The sequence below is a fragment of the Mustelus asterias genome, chromosome 7 (assembly GCF_964213995.1).
Source record: "Mustelus asterias chromosome 7, sMusAst1.hap1.1, whole genome shotgun sequence".
Lineage (NCBI taxonomy): Eukaryota > Metazoa > Chordata > Chondrichthyes > Carcharhiniformes > Triakidae > Mustelus > Mustelus asterias.
The window spans coordinates 78,135,894-78,160,860 of record NC_135807.1 but is presented as its reverse complement, the minus strand read 5'-3'; the positions used below and the strand labels follow the sequence as shown (position 1 = coordinate 78,160,860).

At 49.0% G+C, this 24,967-nt stretch overlaps 1 protein-coding gene across 7 annotated transcripts in view; it reads left to right on the top strand.

Moving 5' to 3' along the window:
* eya1 (EYA transcriptional coactivator and phosphatase 1) overlaps nt 1-24,967 on the top strand; it is a 183,954-nt gene that overhangs the window by 112,328 nt on the left and 46,659 nt on the right. For 6 of the 7 annotated variants that reach the window (XM_078217102.1, XM_078217101.1, XM_078217103.1 and 3 more), the window contains one exon: nt 22,905-22,994. The exons of the other annotated variant lie outside the window; for it this stretch is intronic. In XM_078217102.1, the coding sequence (XP_078073228.1) occupies nt 22,905-22,994 (90 nt within the window). The remainder of the gene's footprint in view (nt 1-22,904; nt 22,995-24,967) is intronic. 7 annotated transcript variants of the gene reach the window in all.

Sequence of the window (24,967 nt, the reverse complement as noted above, 5' to 3'; positions counted from 1 at the left end):
AATGAGCGTGTTTGTTTAAGAGTGAGCGAGTGTGTGTGTGTGAGAGAGTGAGCAACTGTGTGTGTGCGAGAGAGTGAGCGACTGTGTGTGTGCGAGAGAGTGAGCGACTGTGTGTGTGCGAGAGAGTGAGCGACTGTGTGTGTGCGAGAGAGTGTGTGTGAGAGAGAATGAGACTGTGTTGAGAAGAGTGAGCAACTGTGTGTGCGAGAGAATGAATGTGTGTGTATGAGCGAATCCATGTGTACACGAGCGAGCGACTGTGTGTGTGCGAGAGCGAGCGACTGTGTGTGTGCGAGAGCGAGCGACTGTATGTGTGTGAGAGAGTGAGCAACACTGTGTATGCGAGCAAGTGTGTGTGTGAGAGAATGAGACTGTTGAGAAGAGTGAGCGACTGTGTGTGAGAGACAATGAGAGTGTGTGTGTGTGAGAGAGAGTGCGATTGTGTGTGTGACAGAGAGTGTGTGTATGAGAGATAGTGAGTGTGTATGTGAGAGAGTGAGCGACTGTGTGTGGGCAAGGGAATGAGCGACTGTGTGTGCGAGTGAGTGACTGTGTGCGAGAGAGTGGGTGACTGTGTGTGTGTGCGAGAGAGTGAGCGACTGTGTGAGTGAGTGATTGTGTGCAAGAGAGTGAATGTGTGTGTGCATGAGAGAGCGACTGTGTGTGTGCGAGAGAGTGAGTGACTATGTGTGTGCGAGAGTGAATGTGTGTGTATGAGAGAATGTGTGTGTGGATGAGAGAGAACGACTGTATGTGTGTGTAAGAGTGAGCGTCCGTGTGTGTGCGAGAGTGAGCAACTGTGTGTGCGAGTGAGTAACACTGTGTATGCAAGAGAGTGTGTGTGTGTGTGTGTGTGAGAGAGAATGAGATTGTGTTTTGAGAAGAGTGAATGACTGTGTGAGAGAGAGTGAGTGACTGTGTGTGAGAGAGTGAATGTGTGTGTTTGAGAGAATGCATGTGTGCACAAGAGAGAAAGCGACTGTGTGTGTGCAAGAGTGAGCGACTGTGTGTGAGAGAGTGAGCAACACTGCATATGTGAGAGAGTGTGTGTGTGAGAGAGAATGAGACTGTTGAGAAGAGTGACCGACTGTGTGAGAGAGAATGAGAGTGTACGTGAGAGAGAGTGAGCCACTGTGCGTGCGAGAGAGTGAATGTGTGTGTATGAGAATGCATGTGTACACGAGAGAAAGTGACTGTGTGTGCGAGAGAGTGAGCGACTGTGTGTGTGCGAGAGAGTGAGCGACTGTGTGTGTGCGAGAGAGTGAGCGACTGTGTGTGTGCGAGAGAGTGAGCGACAGTGTGTGTGTGTGTAAGAGTGAGCGACTGTGTGTGCAAGAGAGTGAATGTGTGTGTATGAGAGAATGTGTGTGTGTGGCATGAGAGAGAGAGCAACTGTGTGTCAGAGTGAGTGACTGTGTGCGAGAGAGTGAGCAACACTGTGTATGCAAGAGAGTGTGTGTGTGAGAGAGAATGAGACTGTGTGTTGAGAAGAGTGAGCGACTGTGTGTGAGAATGAGCAAGCAACTGTGTGTGAGAGAGAGCGACTGTGTGTGGGAGCGAGTGACTGTGTGAGAGAGAGTGAGTGACTGTGTGAGAGATAGAGTGAATGACTATGTGAGAGAGTGAGAGTGAGTGTGCGAGAGGGAGTGAGTGTGTGCGAGAGGGAGTGAGTGTGTGCGAGAGGGAGTGAGTGTGTGCGAGAGGGAGTGAGTGTGCGAGAGGGAGTGAGTGTGTGCGAGAGGGAGTGAGTGTGTGCGAGAGGGAGTGAGTGTGTGCGAGAGGGAGTGAGTGTGTGCGAGAGGGAGTGAGTGTGCGAGAGGGAGTGAGTGTGTGCGAGAGGGAGTGAGTGTGTGCGAGAGGGAGTGAGTGTGTGCGAGAGGGAGTGAGTGTGTGCGAGAGGGAGTGAGTGTGCGCGAGAGGGAGTGATTGTGCGCGAGAGGGGGTGATTGTGCGCGAGAGGGGGTGATTGTGCGCGAGAGGGAGTGATTGTGCGCGAGAGGGAGTGATTGTGCGCGAGAGGGAGTGATTGTGCGCGAGAGGGAGTGAGCGTGCGCGAGAGGGAGTGAGCGTGCGCGAGAGGGAGTGAGCGTGCGCGAGAGGGAGTGAGCGTGCGCGGGAGGGAGTGAGCGTGCGCGGGAGAGGGTGAGCGTGCGCGGGAGAGGGTGAACGTGCGCGGGAGAGGGTGAGCGTGCGCGGGCGAGGCTGAGCGTGCGCGGGCGAGAGTGAGCGTGCGCGGGCGAGAGTGAGCGTGCGCGGGCGAGAGTGAGCGTGCGCGGGCGAGAGTGAGCGTGCGCGGGAGAGGGTGAGCGTGCGCGGGAGAGAGTGAGCGTGCGCGGGAGGGAGTGAGCGTGCGCGGGAGAGAGTGAGCGTGCGCGGGAGAGAGTGAGCGTGCGCGGGAGAAGTGAGTGGGCGCGGGGGAGAGAGCGTGTGCGTGTGTGAGAGATTGAGCGACTGTGTGTGTGAGAGAGTATGTTTGAAAGAGAGTGAGTGTGTGCAAGAGAGAGTGAGGGCCTGATTTTACCCCAACTTCGTGCCCGTTTCCGGGCGTGAAATCGCGGTAAAGTTGGGCATCGGGCCTTTAACACGATCTGCATCCAAATCTGAGCAGATTGCGCCTTTACCGACACCCGATTCTGCGCCCGAATCGGGTGGCCCGACGATTTAAATGCATTTTATACCCCTACACCAACTCATGCCCCTTCCATGCCCATTCACCCAATAGACACCATGAACAGAACCAGTGAGCTCTACAGTAAGAATGACATGTGTGAAACTGCTCAGAAAAAAATAATTATCTGAGGAAAAAAAACTGATGTTTCTACAACAGCTTGGCTGAGAGCCCAAATGCATCAAAAGATTGTGAGTGGGAGGTTGTTTGCACAGATTGAGTGAATTGTTGACTTTGACTGACATCTTCATGTGTTTATGGTAAGTTATTTTTTCTGTGATCTCTTTTATCAATGGCCAAATGTTATTTGTACAAGATTAAGAGGTATGAAGCACTTAAAGCTTCTGTAATTGATATTGTAACAGTCTGTTGCTTGTTCATAGGTCGTGACTTTCCTGGGTATAATCGCCTCGTGCCAGGAAACAGCACGAGACTGATTACCATATTGAAATTGATATTTGAAGCTCATTAGTGAGTCTGGGACGGTATCGTCCGGGCTCGCTAATGTTTCTGACCCCTGGGGATTAAAGCAACGGGGACCAGGCATAATGGCCTTGCTGGTGGGGGCAGAGGCCACTGAGGCCCCCCCAGGAGGTCTGGCAGGGAGGATGCTCTTTGGACAGTGCCAGCCTGATACCCTAGCATTGCCTATTGGGCACAGGGTAGTTCCAAGAAGGCAGAGTCTGAGGGGGGCAGGGCCTTCTTGGTGCGGGGTCAGACCAAGGGCAGGCTGATCACTGGTGGTGGGAGAGGCGGGGGGAGGTGATTGGGGCTGGCAAGGAGGGGGGGTGGTGGGTGGTCAGGGCTGGCCATGGGGGGTGCAATTGGGGCTGGCCATGGAGAGTGAGGGGGGGCAATCAGGGCTGGCCATGAAGGTGGGGGCTGGCGGCGATCAGGACCCGGATGTGGAAATCCTGCCCTTATTTCCAGCTGTAACTATTTTCACTGGGAGCATGCTTGTGTGAGAGTGAATGAGCGTGTTTGTTTAAGAGTGAGCGAGTGTGTGTGTGTGAGAGAGTGAGCAACTGTGTGTGTGCGAGAGAGTGAGCGACTGTGTGTGTGCGAGAGAGTGAGCGACTGTGTGTGTGCGAGAGAGTGAGCGACTGTGTGTGTGCGAGAGAGTGTGTGTGAGAGAGAATGAGACTGTGTTGAGAAGAGTGAGCAACTGTGTGTGCGAGAGAATGAATGTGTGTGTATGAGCGAATCCATGTGTACACGAGCGAGCGACTGTGTGTGTGCGAGAGCGAGCGACTGTGTGTGTGCGAGAGCGAGCGACTGTATGTGTGTGAGAGAGTGAGCAACACTGTGTATGCGAGCAAGTGTGTGTGTGAGAGAATGAGACTGTTGAGAAGAGTGAGCGACTGTGTGTGAGAGACAATGAGAGTGTGTGTGTGTGAGAGAGAGTGCGATTGTGTGTGTGACAGAGAGTGTGTGTATGAGAGATAGTGAGTGTGTATGTGAGAGAGTGAGCGACTGTGCGTGGGCAAGGGAATGAGCGACTGTGTGTGCGAGTGAGTGACTGTGTGCGAGAGAGTGGGTGACTGTGTGTGTGTGCGAGAGAGTGAGCGACTGTGTGAGTGAGTGATTGTGTGCAAGAGAGTGAATGTGTGTGTGCATGAGAGAGCGACTGTGTGTGTGCGAGAGAGTGAGTGACTATGTGTGTGCGAGAGTGAATGTGTGTGTATGAGAGAATGTGTGTGTGGATGAGAGAGAACGACTGTATGTGTGTGTAAGAGTGAGCGTCCGTGTGTGTGCGAGAGTGAGCAACTGTGTGTGCGAGTGAGTAACACTGTGTATGCAAGAGAGTGTGTGTGTGTGTGTGTGTGAGAGAGAATGAGATTGTGTTTTGAGAAGAGTGAATGACTGTGTGAGAGAGAGTGAGTGACTGTGTGTGAGAGAGTGAATGTGTGTGTTTGAGAGAATGCATGTGTGCACAAGAGAGAAAGCGACTGTGTGTGTGCAAGAGTGAGCGACTGTGTGTGAGAGAGTGAGCAACACTGCATATGTGAGAGAGTGTGTGTGTGAGAGAGAATGAGACTGTTGAGAAGAGTGACCGACTGTGTGAGAGAGAATGAGAGTGTACGTGAGAGAGAGTGAGCCACTGTGCGTGCGAGAGAGTGAATGTGTGTGTATGAGAATGCATGTGTACACGAGAGAAAGTGACTGTGTGTGCGAGAGAGTGAGCGACTGTGTGTGTGCGAGAGAGTGAGCGACTGTGTGTGTGCGAGAGAGTGAGCGACTGTGTGTGTGCGAGAGAGTGAGCGACAGTGTGTGTGTGTGTAAGAGTGAGCGACTGTGTGTGCAAGAGAGTGAATGTGTGTGTATGAGAGAATGTGTGTGTGTGGCATGAGAGAGAGAGCAACTGTGTGTCAGAGTGAGTGACTGTGTGCGAGAGAGTGAGCAACACTGTGTATGCAAGAGAGTGTGTGTGTGAGAGAGAATGAGACTGTGTGTTGAGAAGAGTGAGCGACTGTGTGTGAGAATGAGCAAGCAACTGTGTGTGAGAGAGAGCGACTGTGTGTGGGAGCGAGTGACTGTGTGAGAGAGAGTGAGTGACTGTGTGAGAGATAGAGTGAATGACTATGTGAGAGAGTGAGAGTGAGTGTGCGAGAGGGAGTGAGTGTGTGCGAGAGGGAGTGAGTGTGTGCGAGAGGGAGTGAGTGTGTGCGAGAGGGAGTGAGTGTGCGAGAGGGAGTGAGTGTGTGCGAGAGGGAGTGAGTGTGTGCGAGAGGGAGTGAGTGTGTGCGAGAGGGAGTGAGTGTGTGCGAGAGGGAGTGAGTGTGTGCGAGAGGGAGTGAGTGTGCGAGAGGGAGTGAGTGTGTGCGAGAGGGAGTGAGTGTGTGCGAGAGGGAGTGAGTGTGTGCGAGAGGGAGTGAGTGTGTGCGAGAGGGAGTGAGTGTGTGCGAGAGGGAGTGAGTGTGCGCGAGAGGGAGTGATTGTGCGCGAGAGGGGGTGATTGTGCGCGAGAGGGGGTGATTGTGCGCGAGAGGGGGTGATTGTGCGCGAGAGGGAGTGATTGTGCGCGAGAGGGAGTGATTGTGCGCGAGAGGGAGTGATTGTGCGCGAGAGGGAGTGAGCGTGCGCGAGAGGGAGTGAGCGTGCGCGAGAGGGAGTGAGCGTGCGCGAGAGGGAGTGAGCGTGCGCGGGAGGGAGTGAGCGTGCGCGGGAGAGGGTGAGCGTGCGCGGGAGAGGGTGAACGTGCGCGGGAGAGGGTGAGCGTGCGCGGGCGAGGCTGAGCGTGCGCGGGCGAGAGTGAGCGTGCGCGGGCGAGAGTGAGCGTGCGCGGGCGAGAGTGAGCGTGCGCGGGCGAGAGTGAGCGTGCGCGGGAGAGGGTGAGCGTGCGCGGGAGAGAGTGAGCGTGCGCGGGAGGGAGTGAGCGTGCGCGGGAGAGAGTGAGCGTGCGCGGGAGAGAGTGAGCGTGCGCGGGAGAAGTGAGTGGGCGCGGGGGAGAGAGCGTGTGCGTGTGTGAGAGATTGAGCGACTGTGTGTGTGAGAGAGTATGTTTGAAAGAGAGTGAGTGTGTGCAAGAGAGAGTGAGGGCCTGATTTTACCCCAACTTCGTGCCCGTTTCCGGGCGTGAAATCGCGGTAAAGTTGGGCATCGGGCCTTTAACACGATCTGCATCCAAATCTGAGCAGATTGCGCCTTTACCGACACCCGATTCTGCGCCCGAATCGGGTGGCCCGACGATTTAAATGCATTTGCATGCATTTAAATCGACCTAATGAACCGCGCGGCCAACTCTACCGCCAAATCCCACTTTACCATCTTCTGGCACGATCTGCGGCCGCGCTGTTACCGACCTGCAAAATAAAAGTCTGAAGTCGCCGCTGCAGCCTCCGAAGAGCGGGGTCAGAGACTGCAACGGCTCTCTGACCCAGGCCATCCTCTGGTCGGGGGGGGGGGGGGGGGGGTGGTTCGAGCAGGAGGGGGTGTGACGTCTCATCCCCTGGGGGTGGGGGTGGGGGGGGGAGGGGTGTGCCGTCTCATCTACTGGAGGGAGGGGGGTGGTGGGGGGAGGGGAGAGGGTGTGACATCTCACCCTCGTGGGGGGGGGGGGGTGTGTGGGGGGGGGTCAGCTGCCCGTCTGCGGCCGATGCCTCCTGCCGGAGTGGACGTGCGGCCTTGCCATCCCACAAAACCTTCAGGATGAAGCAATTCCTCGCAAAGAAGATGAAGCAGAAGCGGCCCAGCCTGGTCCTTCTCCAGTGTCTCCTCTTGGACTTGTACTGATCTTGTTGCCGGTTTTCATGCGGATCCACTGTGGAATCGGCCGGTTCTGCTTCATTTTCTTAGCGAGGAATCGCTTCATCCTGAAGATTTCATGGGATGGCATGGCCGCACATCCACTCCGGCAGAAGGCATTGGCCGCAGACTGGCAGCCGACCTCCCCCGGACCAGAGGATGAGACGTCACACCCCCTTTCTTCCTCCCCCCCCCCCCCCCCCCTCCCCGAAGGGGATGACATGTCACACCCCCTTTCTTCCCTCCTCCCCACCCCCCCCCCCAAAGGGGATGAGGCGTCACACCTCCTCTGCTCCCTCCCCCCCCCCCCCCCAGGGGATGATACGTCACACCCCCTCCCGCCCTCCAGGGGATGATCGGTCACACCCCATCCCCTCCCACCGCCCCCGCCCCCCCCCCCCCCCCCCCCCCAGGGGTTGATCAGTCACACCTCCCCGCCCCCCCCCTCCCCAAGGATGATCGGACACACCCCTCCCCTCCATCCCCCCAGGGGATGATCAGTCACACCACCTCGCCTCCCACCCCCCCCCAGAGGATGAGACATCACACCCCCTCCCCCTCCCCACCCCGCTCCCAACCAGATGATGAACGTCAGAGAGCCGCTCTCTCCGCTTTCTGCTTTTTTTTTCACGCCCGGGCACTCTGTCAGATTTTTTTCGAACTGCGCATGCGCAATTCAGAGATCCGATGAGTGTGTGCGAGGGAGAGTGAGTGTGTGCGAGAGAGAGTGAGTGTGTGCGAGAGAGAGTGAGTGTGTGCGAGAGAGAGTGAGTGTGTGCGAGAGTGAGTGAGTGTGTGCGAGAGTGAGTGAGTGTGTGCGAGAGAGAGTGAGTGTGTGCGAGAGAGAGTGAGTGTGTGCGAGAGAGAGTGAGTGTGTGCGAGAGAGAGTGAGTGTGTGCGAGAGAGAGTGAGTGTGTGCGAGAGAGAGTGAGTGTGTGCGAGAGAGAGTGAGTGTGTGTGTGCGAGAGAGAGTGAGTGTGTGCGAGAGAGAGTGAGTGTGTGCGAGAGAGAGTGAGTGTGTGTGTGCGAGAGAGAGTGAGTGAGTGTGTGCGAGAGAGAGTGAGTGAGTGTGTGCGAGAGAGAGTGAGTGAGTGTGTGCGAGAGAGAGTGAGTGAGTGTGTGCGAGAGAGAGTGAGTGAGTGTGTGCGAGAGAGAGTGAGTGAGTGTGTGCGAGAGAGTGTGAGTGAGTGTGTGCGAGAGAGAGTGAGTGTGTGCGAGAGAGAGTGAGTGTGTGCGAGAGAGAGTGAGTGTGTGCGCGCGAGAGGGAGTGCGCGCGCGAGAGGGAGTGCGCGCGCGAGAGGGAGTGCGCGCGCGAGAGGGAGTGCGCGCGCGAGAGGGAGTGTGCGCGCGTGAGAATGTGTATGAGAGAACGTGTTGTGCGAGAGTGAGCAACAGTATGTATGTGAGAGTGTGAGAAGAGAGAGAATGAGACTGTGTGTGAGAAGAGTGAGCAACTGTGTGTGAGAGAGTGAGAGTGTGTGAGTGGGAGAGAGTGAGAGTGTGTGTGACAGAGAGAGTGTGAGAGAGAGAGTGAGTGTGTGTGTGTGTGTGAGAAAGTGAATGTGTGTGAGAGTGAGTGAGTGTGTGTGTGAGAGAGAGAGAGAGTGCGAGAGAGAGACTGTGTGTGCGAGAGAGAGACTGTGTGTGCGAGAGAGAGACTGTGTGTGCGAGAGAGAGACTGTGTGTGCGAGAGAGAGACTGTGTGCGAGAGAGAGACTGTGTGTGCGAGAGAGAGACTGTGTGTGCGAGAGAGAGACTGTGTGTGCGAGAGAGAGACTGTGTGTGCGAGAGAGAGACTGTGTGTGCGAGAGAGAGACTGTGTGTGCGAGAGAGAGACTGTGTGTGCGAGAGAGAGACTGTGTGTGTGAGAGAGAGTGAGTGTGTGTGAGAGAGAGTGAGTGTGTGTGAGAGAGAGTGAGTGTGTGTGAGAGAGAGTGAGTGTGTGTGAGAGAGAGTGAGTGTGTGTGAGAGAGAGTGAGTGTGTGTGAGAGAGAGTGAGTGTGTGTGAGAGAGTGAGTGTGTGTGAGTGAGAGTGAGTGTGTGTGTTTGAGAGAGTGTGTGTGAGTGTGAGAGAGAATGAGTGTGTGCATGTGAGAGAGTGTGTGTGTTTCGGGCGCGGTCCCGATCACGGCCATTTTCGGGCCTTGTTAAAGGGGAACCGGCACGGAGGCGGGCACGGATCGCGCTATTCACCTCACTTTACCAAGTTTTCGTGCCCAAAATCGGGCACAACGCAATGGTAAAATCGGGCGCAGTGAGTGTGTGTGAGTGTATTAGTGAGTGTGTGTGAGAGATAGTGGGTGGGATCTTCCAGCCACACTCGCCCTGAAACCAGATAGTCCCGCCCAAGACCTTTCCGTGGTCCACCCCTCATCCGCTTTGATTCCCGTGGCAGGCAGGATGGGGAAATTCACCCCAGTGAGTGTGTGTGAGAGTGAGTGAGTGTGACTGTTTGTGTGTGTGTGTATGTGGCAAGCAATTGACTGTGCGGGAGAGTGTGACTCTGTGAAGGAGAGAAAGAGTGAATGAGCCACTGTGTGAGAGAGAGTGAATGAGTGTCTGTGTGAGAGAGAGAGTGAGTGAGTGTGTGGGATAGAATGTATGATTCTATGAAAGAGAATGAGTGTATTTTGGGCAGTTTTTACCAAGAAGGGTCTGGAGAGTTTGGAGAGACCCATCTCAGTCATGAAAATCTGTCCCTTGGTCAAAGGATATGGGCCATATTGTCTTCTCCTGCTCCTATTTCTCATGTTCTTACCTTAACATTGAACAAAACCATAAAAATAGGAAATTTAAAAACATTAAAAATAATTTTGTTTCCAGTCTCTGCAATGTCCACTTCATAGAATCCCTACAGGTCAGAAAGGGGCCATTCAGCCCATCGAGTCTGCACCGACAACAACCCCTCCCAGGCCCTATTCCCGTAACCTCATGTATTTTACCCTGACACTAAGGGGCAATTTAGCATGGCCAATTAACCTAATCTGCACATCTTTGGACTGTGGGAGGAAACCGAGGCACCTGGAGGAAACCCACGCAAACACGGGGAGAATGTGCAAACTCCACACAGACAGTGACCCGAGGCTGGAATTGAACCTGTGTCCCTTGGTGCTGTGAGGAAGCAGTGCTAACCACTCTGCCACCGTGCCGCCCATATATTACGAATGACCTCTAATCCATCGATGGATTTCAAGTGTTCCTTCTCCGGAGCCACTGAGGCACAGATAAGCTCATAGAAGAGAGGCAGATATTCAGAATGACCACCCTCATAGTCTGCAGCCTGGACCTGTAGAGGACCAACTTGTTCAGCCGCAGGTGTAGACTCATGAACCAGTCCTCCACTTATCCTGCCTTCCCCTACAGTGGGTGGCCAAAGATCAGGAATGTGGTCTTAAGATGGTGCCTAGAGTTGATCTACATCCCTTTCAAGTACTGGAGTGGAATTGCAATCTATGACATTGAACAAAAATATGAAAGAAATGATATTGTCGAGGTTGAAAAAACTATAAACGTTTATAAAATAACTGTAAAACCTATAAGAGAGGACAACTCTGTGCAACATTCCCTACCTGAGATATCCTGCGGTGCAGGCAGGACTCCTGCAAAGAAAATCCCCATTGGGGTCCCCTGTCTTTGGTGTACAAGAAGGTGGCACGCTACGTATGAATGGAAGATGAGGGCAATCAAGCAGAGTGTGTGGGGAAGCAGCCTATGCAGGAATTTCCTCCACATATAATGAAATAGCACAGAAGAAATTTCTGAGAGATTGCTCAAGTTGTGAAGTGCAGGTCCCAGCAAAATATTTGATTATTAATAATGGATAGATATATGTCAATTTGAGCAGCTGTGACGTAGAGTCGTCTAGGCTCGAAACGTTGGCTCTATTCTCTCTCCACAGATGCTATCAGACCTGCTGAGATTTTTCAGCATTTTCTGTTTTTTTATCAATTTGAAGCATCTGAATTGGACACATTGACAATGTTTACTTTCATAAAATCCCTACACTGCAGAAGGAGGCCATTCAGTGCATCCGGCAGAATATCTTACCCAGGCCCTATCCCCGTAGCCCCACGTATTTACCCCGCTAATCCCCCTAACCTACACATCTTGAGACACTAAGGGACAACTTAGCATAGCCAATCCATCTAACCCACACATCTTTGAACTGAGGGAGGAAACCGGAGCACCCAGAAGAAACCCACGCAGACACAGGGAGAACATGATGTGCGGGTTAGGTTGATTGGCCAGGTTAAAAATTGTCCCTTAGAGTCCTGGGATGCGTAGGTTAGAGGGATTAGCGGGTAAAATATGTGGGGGGAGGGCCTGGGTGGGATTGTGGTCGGTGCAGACTCGATGGGCCGAATGGCCTCCTTCTGCACTGTAGGGTTTCTATGTAACATGCAAATTGCGTAGTCACCCAAAGCCAGAATTGAACCCGGGTCCCTGGCGCTGTGAGGCAGCAGTGCTGTGCCACTGTGCCACCCTTTCAACAATGAGTAGTAATGATCTGAGTGGTAATCCTAAAGGCAGGATTTTCCACATGCCCGCAGCATGTTTTGTGGCAACGGTGGAGGCAGCCCACCATTGGCCGATGGCAGGACCTTCTTATCCCGCCGCTGTCAATGGGGTTTCCTATTGTTTGCACCCCCTGCACCGATCCAACCTTAGAATTGGAAGAGTTTAGAAAGTTGCAAATGTCAACTAAAAAATAGATAAAGTTGGGGGAAAATTCAATGAGAATAAACTAGACAGAAGGGAATAGCAAAAATAAACATAGATCCCTTGGCTTCTGAGGCAGGAGAAATTATAATGGAATTTAATGAGATGTTATGCAAGTACTTTCTGTGTTTCGTCACAGTAGAAGACAGAAATACCAAAAATAATGGGGAACCACACTTCTCAGAGTGACGAATTTAAAGTAATTAATATTAGTAAAGAAAAAGTACAGGAAAAACTGAGAGGGACTAAAAGCCTTCACGTCTCCTAGACCTGATAATCTGATAATCTACATGCTCACATTCTAAAACAAGTGGCTGCAGAGAAAATTAATGCACTGGTTGTGATCTTCCAAAATTCCCCAGATTATGGAATGGTCCCAGTGATCTAGAAGGTAGCAGTTGTAACCCTGCTATTCAAAAAAGGAGGGAGAGAAAATGAGTATCTCCAGGCCAGTTAACATGGCATTGGTGTAAGAAAAATGCTGGGATCCATTATTAAGGAAGTGTAGTACGTCATAATAAAATTAGGCAGATTCAACATAGCTTTATGAAAGGGGATTTGATTTTGACAAATGTACTGGATGTATTTAGCAGAGTAGATAAAGGGCAATCAGTGAATATTGGATATTTGGATTTTCAAAAGGCATTCCATAAGGCACTAGGCTAAATGTTGCAAAGTAAGGGTTCATGGATTTTGGGGTAATCTATTAGCAAGGGGAAGCGCCAGGGACCCGGGTTCGATTCCCGGCTTGGGTCACTGCCTGTGTGGAGTCTGTACGTTCTCCCAGTGTCTGCGTGGGTTTCCTCCGGATGCTCTGGTTTCCTCCCACAGTCTGAAAGACGTGCTGGTTAGGTGCATTGACCCAAACAGGCAGAGTGTGGCGACTAGAGAAATTTCACAGTAACTTCATTGCAGGGTTAATGTAAGCCTTATTTGTGACTAATGAATAAACTTTACTTTTAGAATTGGTTAAAGGACAGAAAACAGAGTGGGAATAAACCTCGTGGGTGGCGCAGTGGTTAGCTCTGCTGCCTCACAGCGCCAGGGACCCGGGTTCAATTCCTGGCTTGGGTCACTGTCTGTGTGGAGTCTGCACGTTCTCCCCGTGTCTGCGTGGGTTTCCTCCGGGTGCTAGAGTTTCCTCCCACAGTTCAAAGATGTGCAGGTTAGGTGCATTGGCCATGCTAAATTGCCCCCTTAGTGTCGGCCTAAAAGGTAGGGATATGTTCGGCACAACTTGTGGGGCCGAAGGGCCTGTTTTGTGCTGTAGTTTTCTATGTTTCTAAACTGGTCATTTTCAGACTGGCAAGCAGTTTAACAATAATGTGCTGCAAGGCTGGGGCTCTAGCTATTTAGAATCCATTTTTATTTTTATTCATTTTACCTTTATTTTGCCAGGTGAGTCAATTGAGAACCAATTCTCATTTATAATAATGACCGCAACATCAAAAATTACACAACTCAATTCATTTAAACACTAAAAACAATAAAATGCAAATTAACAGTGAGAGAGAATTGACAACTTAGCAAGTACAAGTATCAGTAAATTAGTATGTTAATGACATACTGATAATGTATCCAAGTATGCCGATGATGCAATTCTAGATGGGAAATTTAGCTGAGAAGAACACAAGAGTCTGCAAAAGGATATAGATAGGCTAAGTGGACAGGAAAGTGGCAGATGGGGTATGATGGGAAAATGTGAGTTATTCATTTTAGTAAGAGGAATAGAAAAATAAAATACTTCAAATGAGGAGCTCCAACATTCATCTACAGGCCTCATACTTGAATAATGGCTACTGGGGCAGGTGTGAAAGGTGGACCACAACCTTCTGGGGAATATGCTCCAGCAGTAAGTCAATATCTCAAAAAAGAGGGAATAAAAATTGTGCAAAAAATTGCTTGAAGCAAATTAATTTCAAAAAACCTTTTGTTCAATGCTGCTACATATTGTTCAGTTCCCAGTTGAGACTGCTGCAGTTTTATGGAATTTTTTCTCAGTCATGTTACTTTGTAAATTTTTCTTAAGAGTGAATGAAAATCTTCTTTGAACAATGTCTTCTCTTAGCTGTAGAGCAAAAAATTATAAATCGGACAAGGTTCCTCTGTTATGCTGCTCAGTTATCTCGATTGGCATCAACAGTTCTTGCGCATAAAACTGACAGTTCAAACCAGCTGTATAGTGATTGGATTTGGAAGCTGGGAAAAAGCTGACATTTTGTAGATAGCACTGATGACTGAAGGCAGGTGCAAAAGCTAAAGAGCAGCTGAAGCCTGACATTTTCTTGCATGGTTGCATCTACAAATTTCCTGTACCAGTTAGTGTTGTATTCAACTACTCAACAGAGGACTTTGCTGTTGGCAGGAAATAAGTGAATTCATATATGTATTTCAATATATGTATGCAAATAAAATAAATATTTAAGGGGAACAGTATTAAAATTACTTGCCCTACAATTCCCTTAGGCTCTTTTTAATTGATAATGGGTTTTGTTCCAAAGAATATAAGTGGAAATAGGTTAAATAATCCTTGTTTTTTCTTATTTTCCACATAAAACTATAATGATCGTTATTCATTGTAAAACTGCAAAGACTAATAATTCCTGTTCCTCAACATTTTTTGAAGGAAGTGATTCCGTGAGGTGAAATTAAAAATGGCAATCAACCTATGTTTTCAATCCACCCTCTTCCAAGCAGAACAGAGTTCTGTTTAGGATTCTATAGCAAGCTGTCATTCCTCCTTTGGTTTAATCCTTACCCCCTCAAAGGTTTGTTCATAGTTCAACCACACCTTTTAAGATAGTCACATTAAACAGCAAATCCTTGTGCATTGTAAGCTTTCTCCTTAAGTGTGTTATTATAACTTAGAATAATTAGCTTTCAATTAGTTGCTTTAACAACAAAAGAGTTTAACTGAGCACAACTTTTCTCCATCATATAAAGCACTTAATTTTCAATAGATGTCCAACAATTTTAGCACCAAGCCATTAAAATAATTACAGCTTTTAGAATCTCAAACCGCTTTTTAAAAAAAATCCTAGTTGCAGATTAAACCCAAATTCATTCCCTCGCGGCCTTAATTATAAGTGAAATGGTCATTACAATTGAAAATATCAGACAAAGCTTTTGAACTATAAAATAGAAGCTTTCTTGTTGCTTAGGGAATATGACCCTTGGAAGCAATGAATGAACGGTGAACATCAAGCTCTGAATTTAAATCCAACTAAAACAATGTTTTGAATAATTTACCACTGAATGGCCACAAAATTTGATCAGATCTGAAAACAGGCAAGGGGGTTGTGATGCATGGTTCATCTGTGCCCAAAGCCTCTACTGCAAGTAGTGTGAAAACTTCATGCTTCCTTGCATTTAAATGATTGTAGCAACCTGCCAGCACTATGCACACGGTTGATTGCATGCATATCTACACATTAGTTGGGTGCAAAATCATGAGATGCTAGTGTGAGTTCAAGCTAGCTTGCAGTACTTAAAGCCACCCTGCATCTCTTCAAGGGCAGGTGCATTTTGACTGGAGCAGGTGCTGGACGTCACTGTAAAAGTGAGTTTGACCTGGAACAGACACAAGAATTACAACATGCAGGCTCCATGATTTTCTAATCCTGCACTTGAGACCTGGCTTGATAGATGCAGAGGAGGAGAAATGTCATCCATCCATAGGGGGTCAGGTGGGCTTCCAGAGAAACTCTCAGCAGGAAAAGGACCAACAACATAGCAGTGGCTGTCAGTGTGGTCGCCAGCACCTGGATGCAGACTAAAGGAGGTTCAGTGACCTCAAGGCCAGTGTTCAAGGCCAGCAAAAGCATCTTCAAATTTCACATTCACCACTGCTCCATGCACCATATTCCCATTGTTCAATAATCTTGATCAGTCATGACCTCATGCCTAAATTTATAGCATCATCTTCTCCCACACACTTAGCATTGCTGCAAGCCTCACACCCATACCTCACAGCTCGTACACACTGAAAGCTATTCAACCATGAACCACATTGCCCAATCTTGTTATTCCACCAGATTTTCTAGAATGGTAGCAAGAGCCAAAATAAATCAATCAGCAACTAACAAAGTGATGCACGTCAATCGAGCACAAGGCTTCGGTAACTGAAGGCTTTTATTGTCTAACAATGGAACTATTAGAACACAAGTACACCACTCCAGACTGAAGGGGTCCCGCCCGAGCAGGGGGTCTTATACCTCTCCCAGGAGGCGGGGCCCGACTGGGATGTGCCACAACAGCAACAACCACAGGTGTATTAATCCCACAGTGTAAACACCCTAGCCCAACAACAACATTAGAACAATCCCACAGTGTGAACACCCTAGCCCAACAACAACATTAGAACAACCCCACAGTGGTAACGAACGATGGTTCACCACATTCACCCCTCCTTTGAGAACAAAGGCCGCCGGGGTGCGAAAACAGACTATATAAAAAAAGTCAACAATCTACAAGTCCAGACGGTCTGGAGGACCGCACCGTCGTTGTGACCTCCTCAATACCGGTGGTGACACCGGAGCAGGTGCTTGCGGTGGCGTTCTCTCCAAAACAGCGTCCGGCTGTCCTCTCGCGGACTCACGGGCCGGTTGACCCTGATGAAGCGGTAGTGCAGGGGATCCCGGTACATTCTGCGATGGCGCCGATCTCCGAGTCTCAGGCAAGCTGTACAGTGGAGTATAACTGTTATGCACTGGTCCCGGTGCTGACCGCGCCACGTCCGGGGGAGAAATAAGAGATAGGGGATTCGTGACTGGGGGTATGGGAGCGACAGGAGTTGCTACGTCCCCTGCGGGCGCCAGGTCTCGGATCGAGACTGTGTCCTCTCGCCCGTCAGGATATGCCACATAGGCATACTGAGGGTTGGCGTGGAGGAGGTGGACCGGTTCGACCAAGGGGTCGGACTTGCGGGCCCTTACATGTCGCCGCAGAAGGACGGGTCCTGGGTACGTCAACCAGGCTGGTAAAGATATCCCCGAGGACGACTTCCGAGGGAATGAGAACATCCTCTCGTGGGGAGTAGCATTGGTTGCCGTACACAGGAGGGAGCGAATGGAGTGAAGCGCATTTGGGAGGACCTCCTGCCAATGGGAGACTGGAAGGCCTTTAGACTTCAGCGCCAATAGGACAGCCTTCCAGACTGTAGCATTCTCTCTTTCCACCTGTCCGTTGCCCCTAGGGTTGTAACTCGTGGTCCTACTAGAGGCAATCCCGTATGAGAGCAGGAATTGCCTCAAGTCATTACTCATGAACGACGAGCCCCTGTCGCTATGTATATAGCAGGGGTACCCGAACAGGGTAAAAAGATCACGGAATGCCTTGATCACTGTGGCAGTCGACGTGTCCGCACAGGGGACAACAAACGGGAACCGGGAGTACTCGTCTATGATGTTAAGAAAGTACACGTTCCGGTCTGTTGAGGGAAGGGGGCCCTTAAAATCCACACTCAGCCTCTCGAAGGGGCGAGTGGCCTTGACCAAATGTGCCCGGTCAGGTCGGTAAAAGTGCGGTTTGCATTCCGCGCAAATCCGACAGCTCCTTGTCACTGACCTGACGTCCTCCACCGAGTAGGGCAGGTTGCGGGCTTTGATGAAGTGGTAGAGCCGAGTGACCCCAGGATGGCACAGGTCATTATGGAGGGCGTTCAAGCGGTCCTCCTGCATAGTAGCGCATGTTCCGCGTGAGAGGGCATCCGAGGGCTCATTGAGTTTCCCTGGACGATACATAATATCGTAATTATAGGTGGAGAGCTCAATTCTCCACCGCAAGATCTTGTCATTCTTGATCTTGCCCCTCTGCGTGTTATTGAACATAAACGCCACGGACCGCTGGTCCGTGATCAGGGTGCACCGCTTCCCCGCCAGATAATGGCGCCAGTGTCTGACGGCCTCCACAATGGCCTGGGTCTCCTTTTCCACCGCTGAATGCCAAATTTCGGGACCTTGAAGGGTGCGGGAAAAAAACACGACGGGCCTGCCTGCCTGGTTTAGTGTGGCGGCCAGGGCGAAATCAGATGCATCACTTTCCACCTGAAAAGGGATGGATTCGTCCACCGCGTGCATCGTGGCTTTCGCAATGTCGCGTTTCAAAGCCTTGAAGGCCAATTGGGCCTCTGGCGTGAGTGGAAAAGTCGTGGACTTAATAAGCGGACGGGCTTTGTCCGCGTAGTTGGGGACCCACTGCGCATAATAGGAGAAGAAGCCGAGGCATCTCCTCAGTGCTTTTGCGCTAGCGGGCAAAGGAAGTTCAGCAAGGGGGCGCATACGGTCGGGATCAGGGCCAATGACCCCGTTTTCCACTACGTATCCCAGGATGGCTAACCGGCGCGTACGGAATACACACTTCTCCCTGTTGTAGGTCAGATTCAGGCGAGATGCAGTGCGCAAAAAGTTCTGGAGATTTGTGTCATGGTCTTGCTGATCACGGCCGCAGATGGTGACATTATCCAGGTACGGGAAGGTAGCCCGCAGCCCGTTCTGGTCCACCATTCGGTCCATAGCACGCTGGAAGACCGAGACCCCATTGGTGACACCAAATGGAACCCTAAGAAACTGATACAGACGACCATCCGCCTCAAAAGCCGTGTAATGTCGGTCCTCTGGGCGGATGGGGAGTTGGTGGTAGGCGGACTTAAGGTCTATGGTGGAGAACACCCGGTACTGCGCAATCTGATTGACCATATCAGATATGCGCGGGAGAGGATACGCATCCAGCTGCGTATATCGATTAATGGTCTGACTGTAATCAATGACCATCCGGGGTTTGTTCCCGCTCTTAACCACCACGACCTGTGCTCTCCACGGACTAACGCTGGGCTGTATGATCCCTTCTTTGAGGAGCCGCTGAACCTCAGATCTGCTGAAGATCCGATCTTCAGCGCTGTAACGCCTACTTTTAGTAGCGATGGGCTTGCAGCCTGGTACCAGATTCTTAAATAAAGAGGGTGTGGTGATCTTTAATGTGGAAAGATTGCATGCGGGGCGCTTTGGACAATTTGGAGGCTGCAGCTGGTCCCCTACTGTCAGCGAAGGGAGTGGCCCACCGTACTGTAGGATCACACTCTTCATGTGGGCCATAAAGTTTAGTCCAAGGAGAATTGGTGCGCAAAGATGCGGCAACACAAGAAGCCTGTATCGCTCGTAAATTGTGCCCTGCACTTTCAGAGTTACCACACAACGTCCTTGGATCGGTACAGATCGGGACCGTGATGCCATAGAAATTGTCTGTTTGGCAGGTAGAACCTGGAGTCCACACCTCTTTACAGTGTCAGGGTGAATAAAGCTCTCAGTGCTCCCGCTGTCAAACAGACAATAAACAGTACGACCATTTACCTTAATGTTCATCATTGAACAGTCAAGCCTGTGATGCTTAGCCTGGTTCAGGGTGATCGACGCCACCGTTGGCCCTTGGACGTCACTGCAGGCAGCTGAGGTCGATGCTGAGGACCCCTGCTGGTCGCTCCAGGTCGTCGTCGACCAAGATGGCCGCCCCCATGAATCGCACATGGTTGAGGGCGCCAAGTGTAGCGACTCCTGGTGGTCATCTCCCTCCGACTCCGCCGACCACAATGGCGTCGTCCTGGACTCGCACGTGGACGGACCTCGTGGGTACTTCGACGTCGATGGTGATGATCCCCGTTTTGGAGGGTCACAGGCTGCACTGCCGTTCTTGGGCTTCGATCTGCAGACTTTCGCGTAGTGCCCCTTTTTACCGCATTGATTACAGACCACCGCTTTAGCAGGACACTTTTGCCGTGGATGCTTGGCTTCTCCGCAGAAGTAGCACCGCGGGCCGCCTGGGGCTGCCGCCGTCGTCGGGTCTATATGGGAGCACGCCATAATACTGCACTTCGAGCCCGTGGGGCGAGGAGGGATTTGTGACTGCTCCTGCCACGTTGTCTCCACGTGGTCCTCCGGATACAGGACCAAGCTCTTCGAAGCCGCCTCAAGCATTTCAGCCATCTCCATAGCTTGGGTCAGGTTGAGATTCCCCTTCTCCAACAGCTTGAGACGGATGTACGAAGACCCTACCCCTGCCACAAACGCATCTCGGGCGAGGTCGTACATGTACTGCTCAGCCGACACAGCTTTGCAGTCGCAGCCCCTGGCAAGCTGCAAGAGCTCATTGGCGTAATCCTCCATGGTTTCGCCCGACTGCCGACGTCGTGTAGCGAGGAGGTAACGAGCGTGGATCTCGTTGGGAGGTCTCGTGTAGCGCTTTTTCAAAAGCTCGAGGGCCCTCGGGTAAGTGGTGGCCGCACGGATCGCGAGGTAGACAGTGTCGCTTACCCTCGCATGGAGGACCTGGAGTCTGTCGTCATCTGTGATGACCGCTGCAGAGGCTGCCAGGTAGTCCTCGAAACACTTCAGCCAGTGGTCGAAGGTGTTAGAGGCGCCGACCGCACGTGGATCCAGCGTCAGACGCTCTGGCTTTAGCATTTGTTCCATACTCTCCTTTCCGTCGAGAGCTTAGTGTTAGACAATAAAATTGATGCACGTCAATCGAGCACAAGACACAAGGCTTCGGTAACTGAAGGCTTTTATTGTCTAACAATGGAACTATTAGAACACAAGTACACCACTCCAGACTGAAGGGGTCCCGCCCGAGCAGGGGGTCTTATACCTCTCCCAGGAGGTGGGGCCCGACTGGGATGTGCCACAACAGCAACAACCACAGGTGTATTAATCCCACAGTGTGAACACCCTAGCCCAACAACAACATTAGAACAACCCCACAGTGGTAACCAACGATGGTTCACCACACAAAGTATTGATGAGCCCTTTAAATAGCACAGGTGGGGGGATGGGGTTCTTCCTTCTGACTCGAAGGGCCAAATGACTTGTTCCAGTTCCTTTTTCTTACTTTGTTCTGTGTGAGGGAGTAACTCGGAGTATTGAGTTCCAAAAAATGGTGGTGCCTCACAATTTGTGTAATCTGCCTACTTCTGGTGGATACACACCCTGGGTGCATGCTAGTACCCTCAACAAAATGGGGCCGAAATGTGGAAGCAAAATGGCATCCATAATGCCAAAGAAATGTGTCATATCAAGGTTTGTTTTTATGTTTACTCAGACAGAGGATTTTAGTTAGGTTACTACCCATTTTTCAGGATGAACAGTACCAGGCCAAAATGTAACAGTGCTCTGCACTGAATTTGAATCTAACACCTATTGTATCTAATGTAATATAAAAGCAGTTCTCCTTTTAGGTAGCCATCACTCATATTTGAAATGGTTGGCAATCAAATGCACTTGTGTAAATCACACCTGTTTTGCAACCTGGGATAATATTTTGTTTGCCATCTGCATTGCTCTTTTCTGGCAGCCAATCATTTTCAGTGCTACCTAAAAGAGATCCTCAGCTGCTTTCATGGAACATGCTGGAAAGTTTAGAATACTATTTTGCTTCTATTACATTGTGAATTTTGGCTACTTAAATCATTTTAAATGCTTTGAATGCTTGTACAATGTGGCCTTTTGGCAAAACAGTTTTTCATCATGGGGTCTTTCTGGAAGAGGAGGAGGAGGATCCTTACCCTCCCACAGTTTGTAGGCCCAGGACAAACTACCTGCATTTCTAAAAGCAGCAGAGCATAAGGAAGTCGTGTTTCTTTAGATAGGCTGTCATAGAGTTCTGTCACTTCCTGCAACAAGACATATAACTAGCTCTAACATAGCAGTGTCCATTGAAGTCAAGATCACTGCACTCCTCAATTTTGCTTCCTATTCTTTCTAGACTCCCACAACAGATATCAGCAACATGAATCAGTGTGCATTTCATACTTGCACTAAAAGAATGGCTGGTTCCTTGTTTTTCAGAACACATACTTTTTCATATTACCTTTAAACATCAGGAAGAAATAGGATAAAACATAGGGATTTGCTCAGGTTACAGAATTTCCCAGTGTTCAGGGCATCATTGACTGCACCCATAGATTGCTGCTGCTGTCTCCTATTTGTCTGCTTGGGGAGAGGGCTTCATACTACCTGAAACATATCTGTTAAAATAGCTTGGCCTATGAGCAGTGTGGCTTCAATGAGCAGCATAATACTGAGATTTTAACCACCTGCATGCCCCATTTTCATTCACAGCAGGGCTTAAAATCAGAGATCAAATATTTAAGCTAAAATCCTCAAGAATAACACTGAGGCCATAATTTTCCTGGGTAAGATAATGTTGTAGAACTTAAACCTTGATAATTACATAGACATTGACCTATATATTCTATCTGTGAAGCTCATGCAATGTTTAAAGCTCAGGAGATTCAAAGAGTGATTGTTTGGGCAGGAATCATAGGTAACATTCTTGTGTGTTGTGACTTAAAAAGCATTGGTTTCTAATTAATTAAGCAGTAAATTGTATTTATTCTATTTGTGATCTCCCGTTTAAGATGAGATGAGATTTTTTTTTTCTCCTGAGAAGGTTGTTAGTCTGTGGGATTCTCTTCCCAGAGAGGAGGCTGGGTCATTGAGTACATTCAAGCTGAGTTAGATTTTTGATCATCTAAGGCATCAAAGGTTAAGGAGCCAGACAGGAAGTAGAGTTGAGGCAACAATCAGATCAGTCATGATCGTATGGAATAGTGGATCAGGCCGAATGGTTTACGCCTAATTCTTACGTTTGTGTGTTCCTGTTTAATTACATAGGATTATAAGTAGGATTATCAACACTCATTGTGTTGTGAACTGGTACTAAAAATGATTTGGTTTTAACATGATTATTGGCTGGAATTCTCCGACCTCGCCCGAGCTGGGATTCTCCAGTTCCATTGCAGTGAATGGAGATTTGACTGAGCGCCAAGTGGGCCTCCTTGCAGTCCCAGAACCCGGTGGTGGGCAGTGCTGGAACTGCAAGTGCATCTGGCCAATCAGATTGGCTACTGAGTTTTGGTAGTCCCACTTTCTGTTTGTTGAGGCGACCCACAGTAACATACTGCAGAACTGCCATTTTTAAAGTTGGTAAGTTTCCAACTGATTTTTCTTCTGGAGGGTAGTAAATAGTATCCTCCATAAAATCTAACCATTTATGTTTGAATTTTATGGGGCTGCAGGTTTTAAAAGGCAGCTTGTGAACAAGTCCCAAAGCAAAACACTGAGATCTGTTGGTATCAAAAGCTTAAGATTTAAATTTTAATTTTAACATGGCCACCAACAATCCAGAGGATGCAACTAAGTGATCCATAAAGATTTAAAAAAAGTTAGGGCACTCCTGTTTTAGCCTACGAGTGCTGTTTTCTTATTTGAACTTTTATTTCCAGGATCCACCTACATCAGTGTCACTTGGGCTACGAATGGAAGAAATGATCTTCAACTTGGCTGATACACATCTGTTTTTTAACGATTTAGAAGTAAGTGGTGATTTTTTTAATGGTTGGACTCTATTGTTAAATATGACCTGTGCTCAAAACAGCTCATTAGAGAATTGTTTGTTTTATCATTGATGGACAGGTGATTAGTAGAAGGATGAATGAACTCAGCAATAAAGCTCCCTTTGTTCAATCTTCAGTTTAAATACTGATTTAGCTGAAGAATATCCCTGAAAATACTTTCGACTGATGGAATGGAGGACCAGGACAGGAAATCCATTTTATTTGTTGAGTTGCTCTGTTAGTTTTTTTTCCTGAATGGGGATTCCTACTGTTTACATTGGTACATAAGTCAACTACAATGTCATTAGCTAAAATTTAGAGAGAATTCAGTTGTCAATTTGGCTTTCCACACAAAAATAAAATATTGTACATCACAGTAGTATTGATATTGATTTTGAATGTCCTCAGGATTTGGTTCTTTGAACATGTCAAAGCTGAATTTGTGTTAAAGAATAATTTTAAACATCTATGTTCAAACCTTGATACATAGATGGACAAAATATGGCCGGAAGTTTCCAGCTGTTCATGCCTGCGGAATCTTCTGGTCCTGCTGATGGTGCACCCCCATCACAGGTTTCCCTGCAGCATGGGGTGCAGTCAATGGGAAATCTATTGACAGATGCAGGACCAGAAGATTCCACTGCTGGCAAACGACACACTGCCTCCTGCTGCGAGAAACATGCTGCAAGGAGACCAGAGAATCCCCGTATCTATTGGTGGAATATTAGAACAGCTTTCAAGTTCTGAAATCATCTTATATCTATTGAACAGGCAAGAAAGGTTAAAGCCCATACTTGTTAAAGTAAGTGTTATGCACCCCATTCCACCAAGTATTTTCCTTTTTTTTTCACTTAAGGGCTTGTTGATCCAAACTGGCAGCTGGCCCTTCTTCCATCAGTATGGAACTGTTGAAAAATTGGGTATGAATTTGGAAATGGGCAGGAATATGCAGCTGCAGGCAGCCAAAGTGCAAAATGATGGTTTTACGTTCTTATATCTTGTTCTCATTCATTTTTTTAAATTGGCAAATTTTTAATAATTTGCATCATTTTAAAGGGTAGAGACTCAGTACAGAGCTGCTACCTTCCAAATAAAATGCTACATTCGGCAATCAAATGAATAACTAATTGTTTTTAGTTGAAGTGGTAAAGGCGTGCCTTTAGTGGTAAATATTGTCGGTGCAGACTCGATGGGCTGATGGCCTTTTCTGCACTGTTTGACTCTTTGACTCTATGACTAATACTGACACAAGGAGAAATTTCTGCCCATCTTGAAATTGTCCTATCTGCTTGAAGTAGTAAATAAGATTCTATGTTAATATCTTATCCAAAAGCATTTCCAGCAATGAGATACCCCTCATTACTGTATCAACTTAGAGTATGTGGTGAAGTCCTGAAGTGGCACTTGAACCTTCAACATCCTGAAACAAAAGAAATATTATTGAGCTAACCTGACTTAAAATGTATATGGAGCATTTTAAGACATTTCTGAGAGACGTAATATGTTATAAATATAAATCTTCCTTTATGCAGACTATATATATTCCCAAAGTGTAGACAGTGCCATAGCTGCTGCTTATACAACCATTATTGGGTTCCCCATTGATATCATCAAGCAAACCTGCACGATATGCGTAGATGGTGCCCCATGGTGCTGTCTGCCTCTGGGAAATTTACATGATCTGCATAACACCGCTTTGAAGTGCTTCACCATGGGTAAATCTTTACCCTAGTGCCTTAATGTAGAGAAATGTCCAAGGTGGATCATAGCGAGAAAATTAATGGGCATCAAACCTTTATGGGGGAGTTACTGGAGAGATGATTGTTAATAAATGGGTTTGAAGAAAGCTTTTAAAGCAGGAAAGGAAGTAGGTTATTTTTGCCAGTCCAAGAGCGCAGAGATTTAGGAAGGGATTTTCAGAATATAGATCTGAGACAAATGATGGCTCTAGC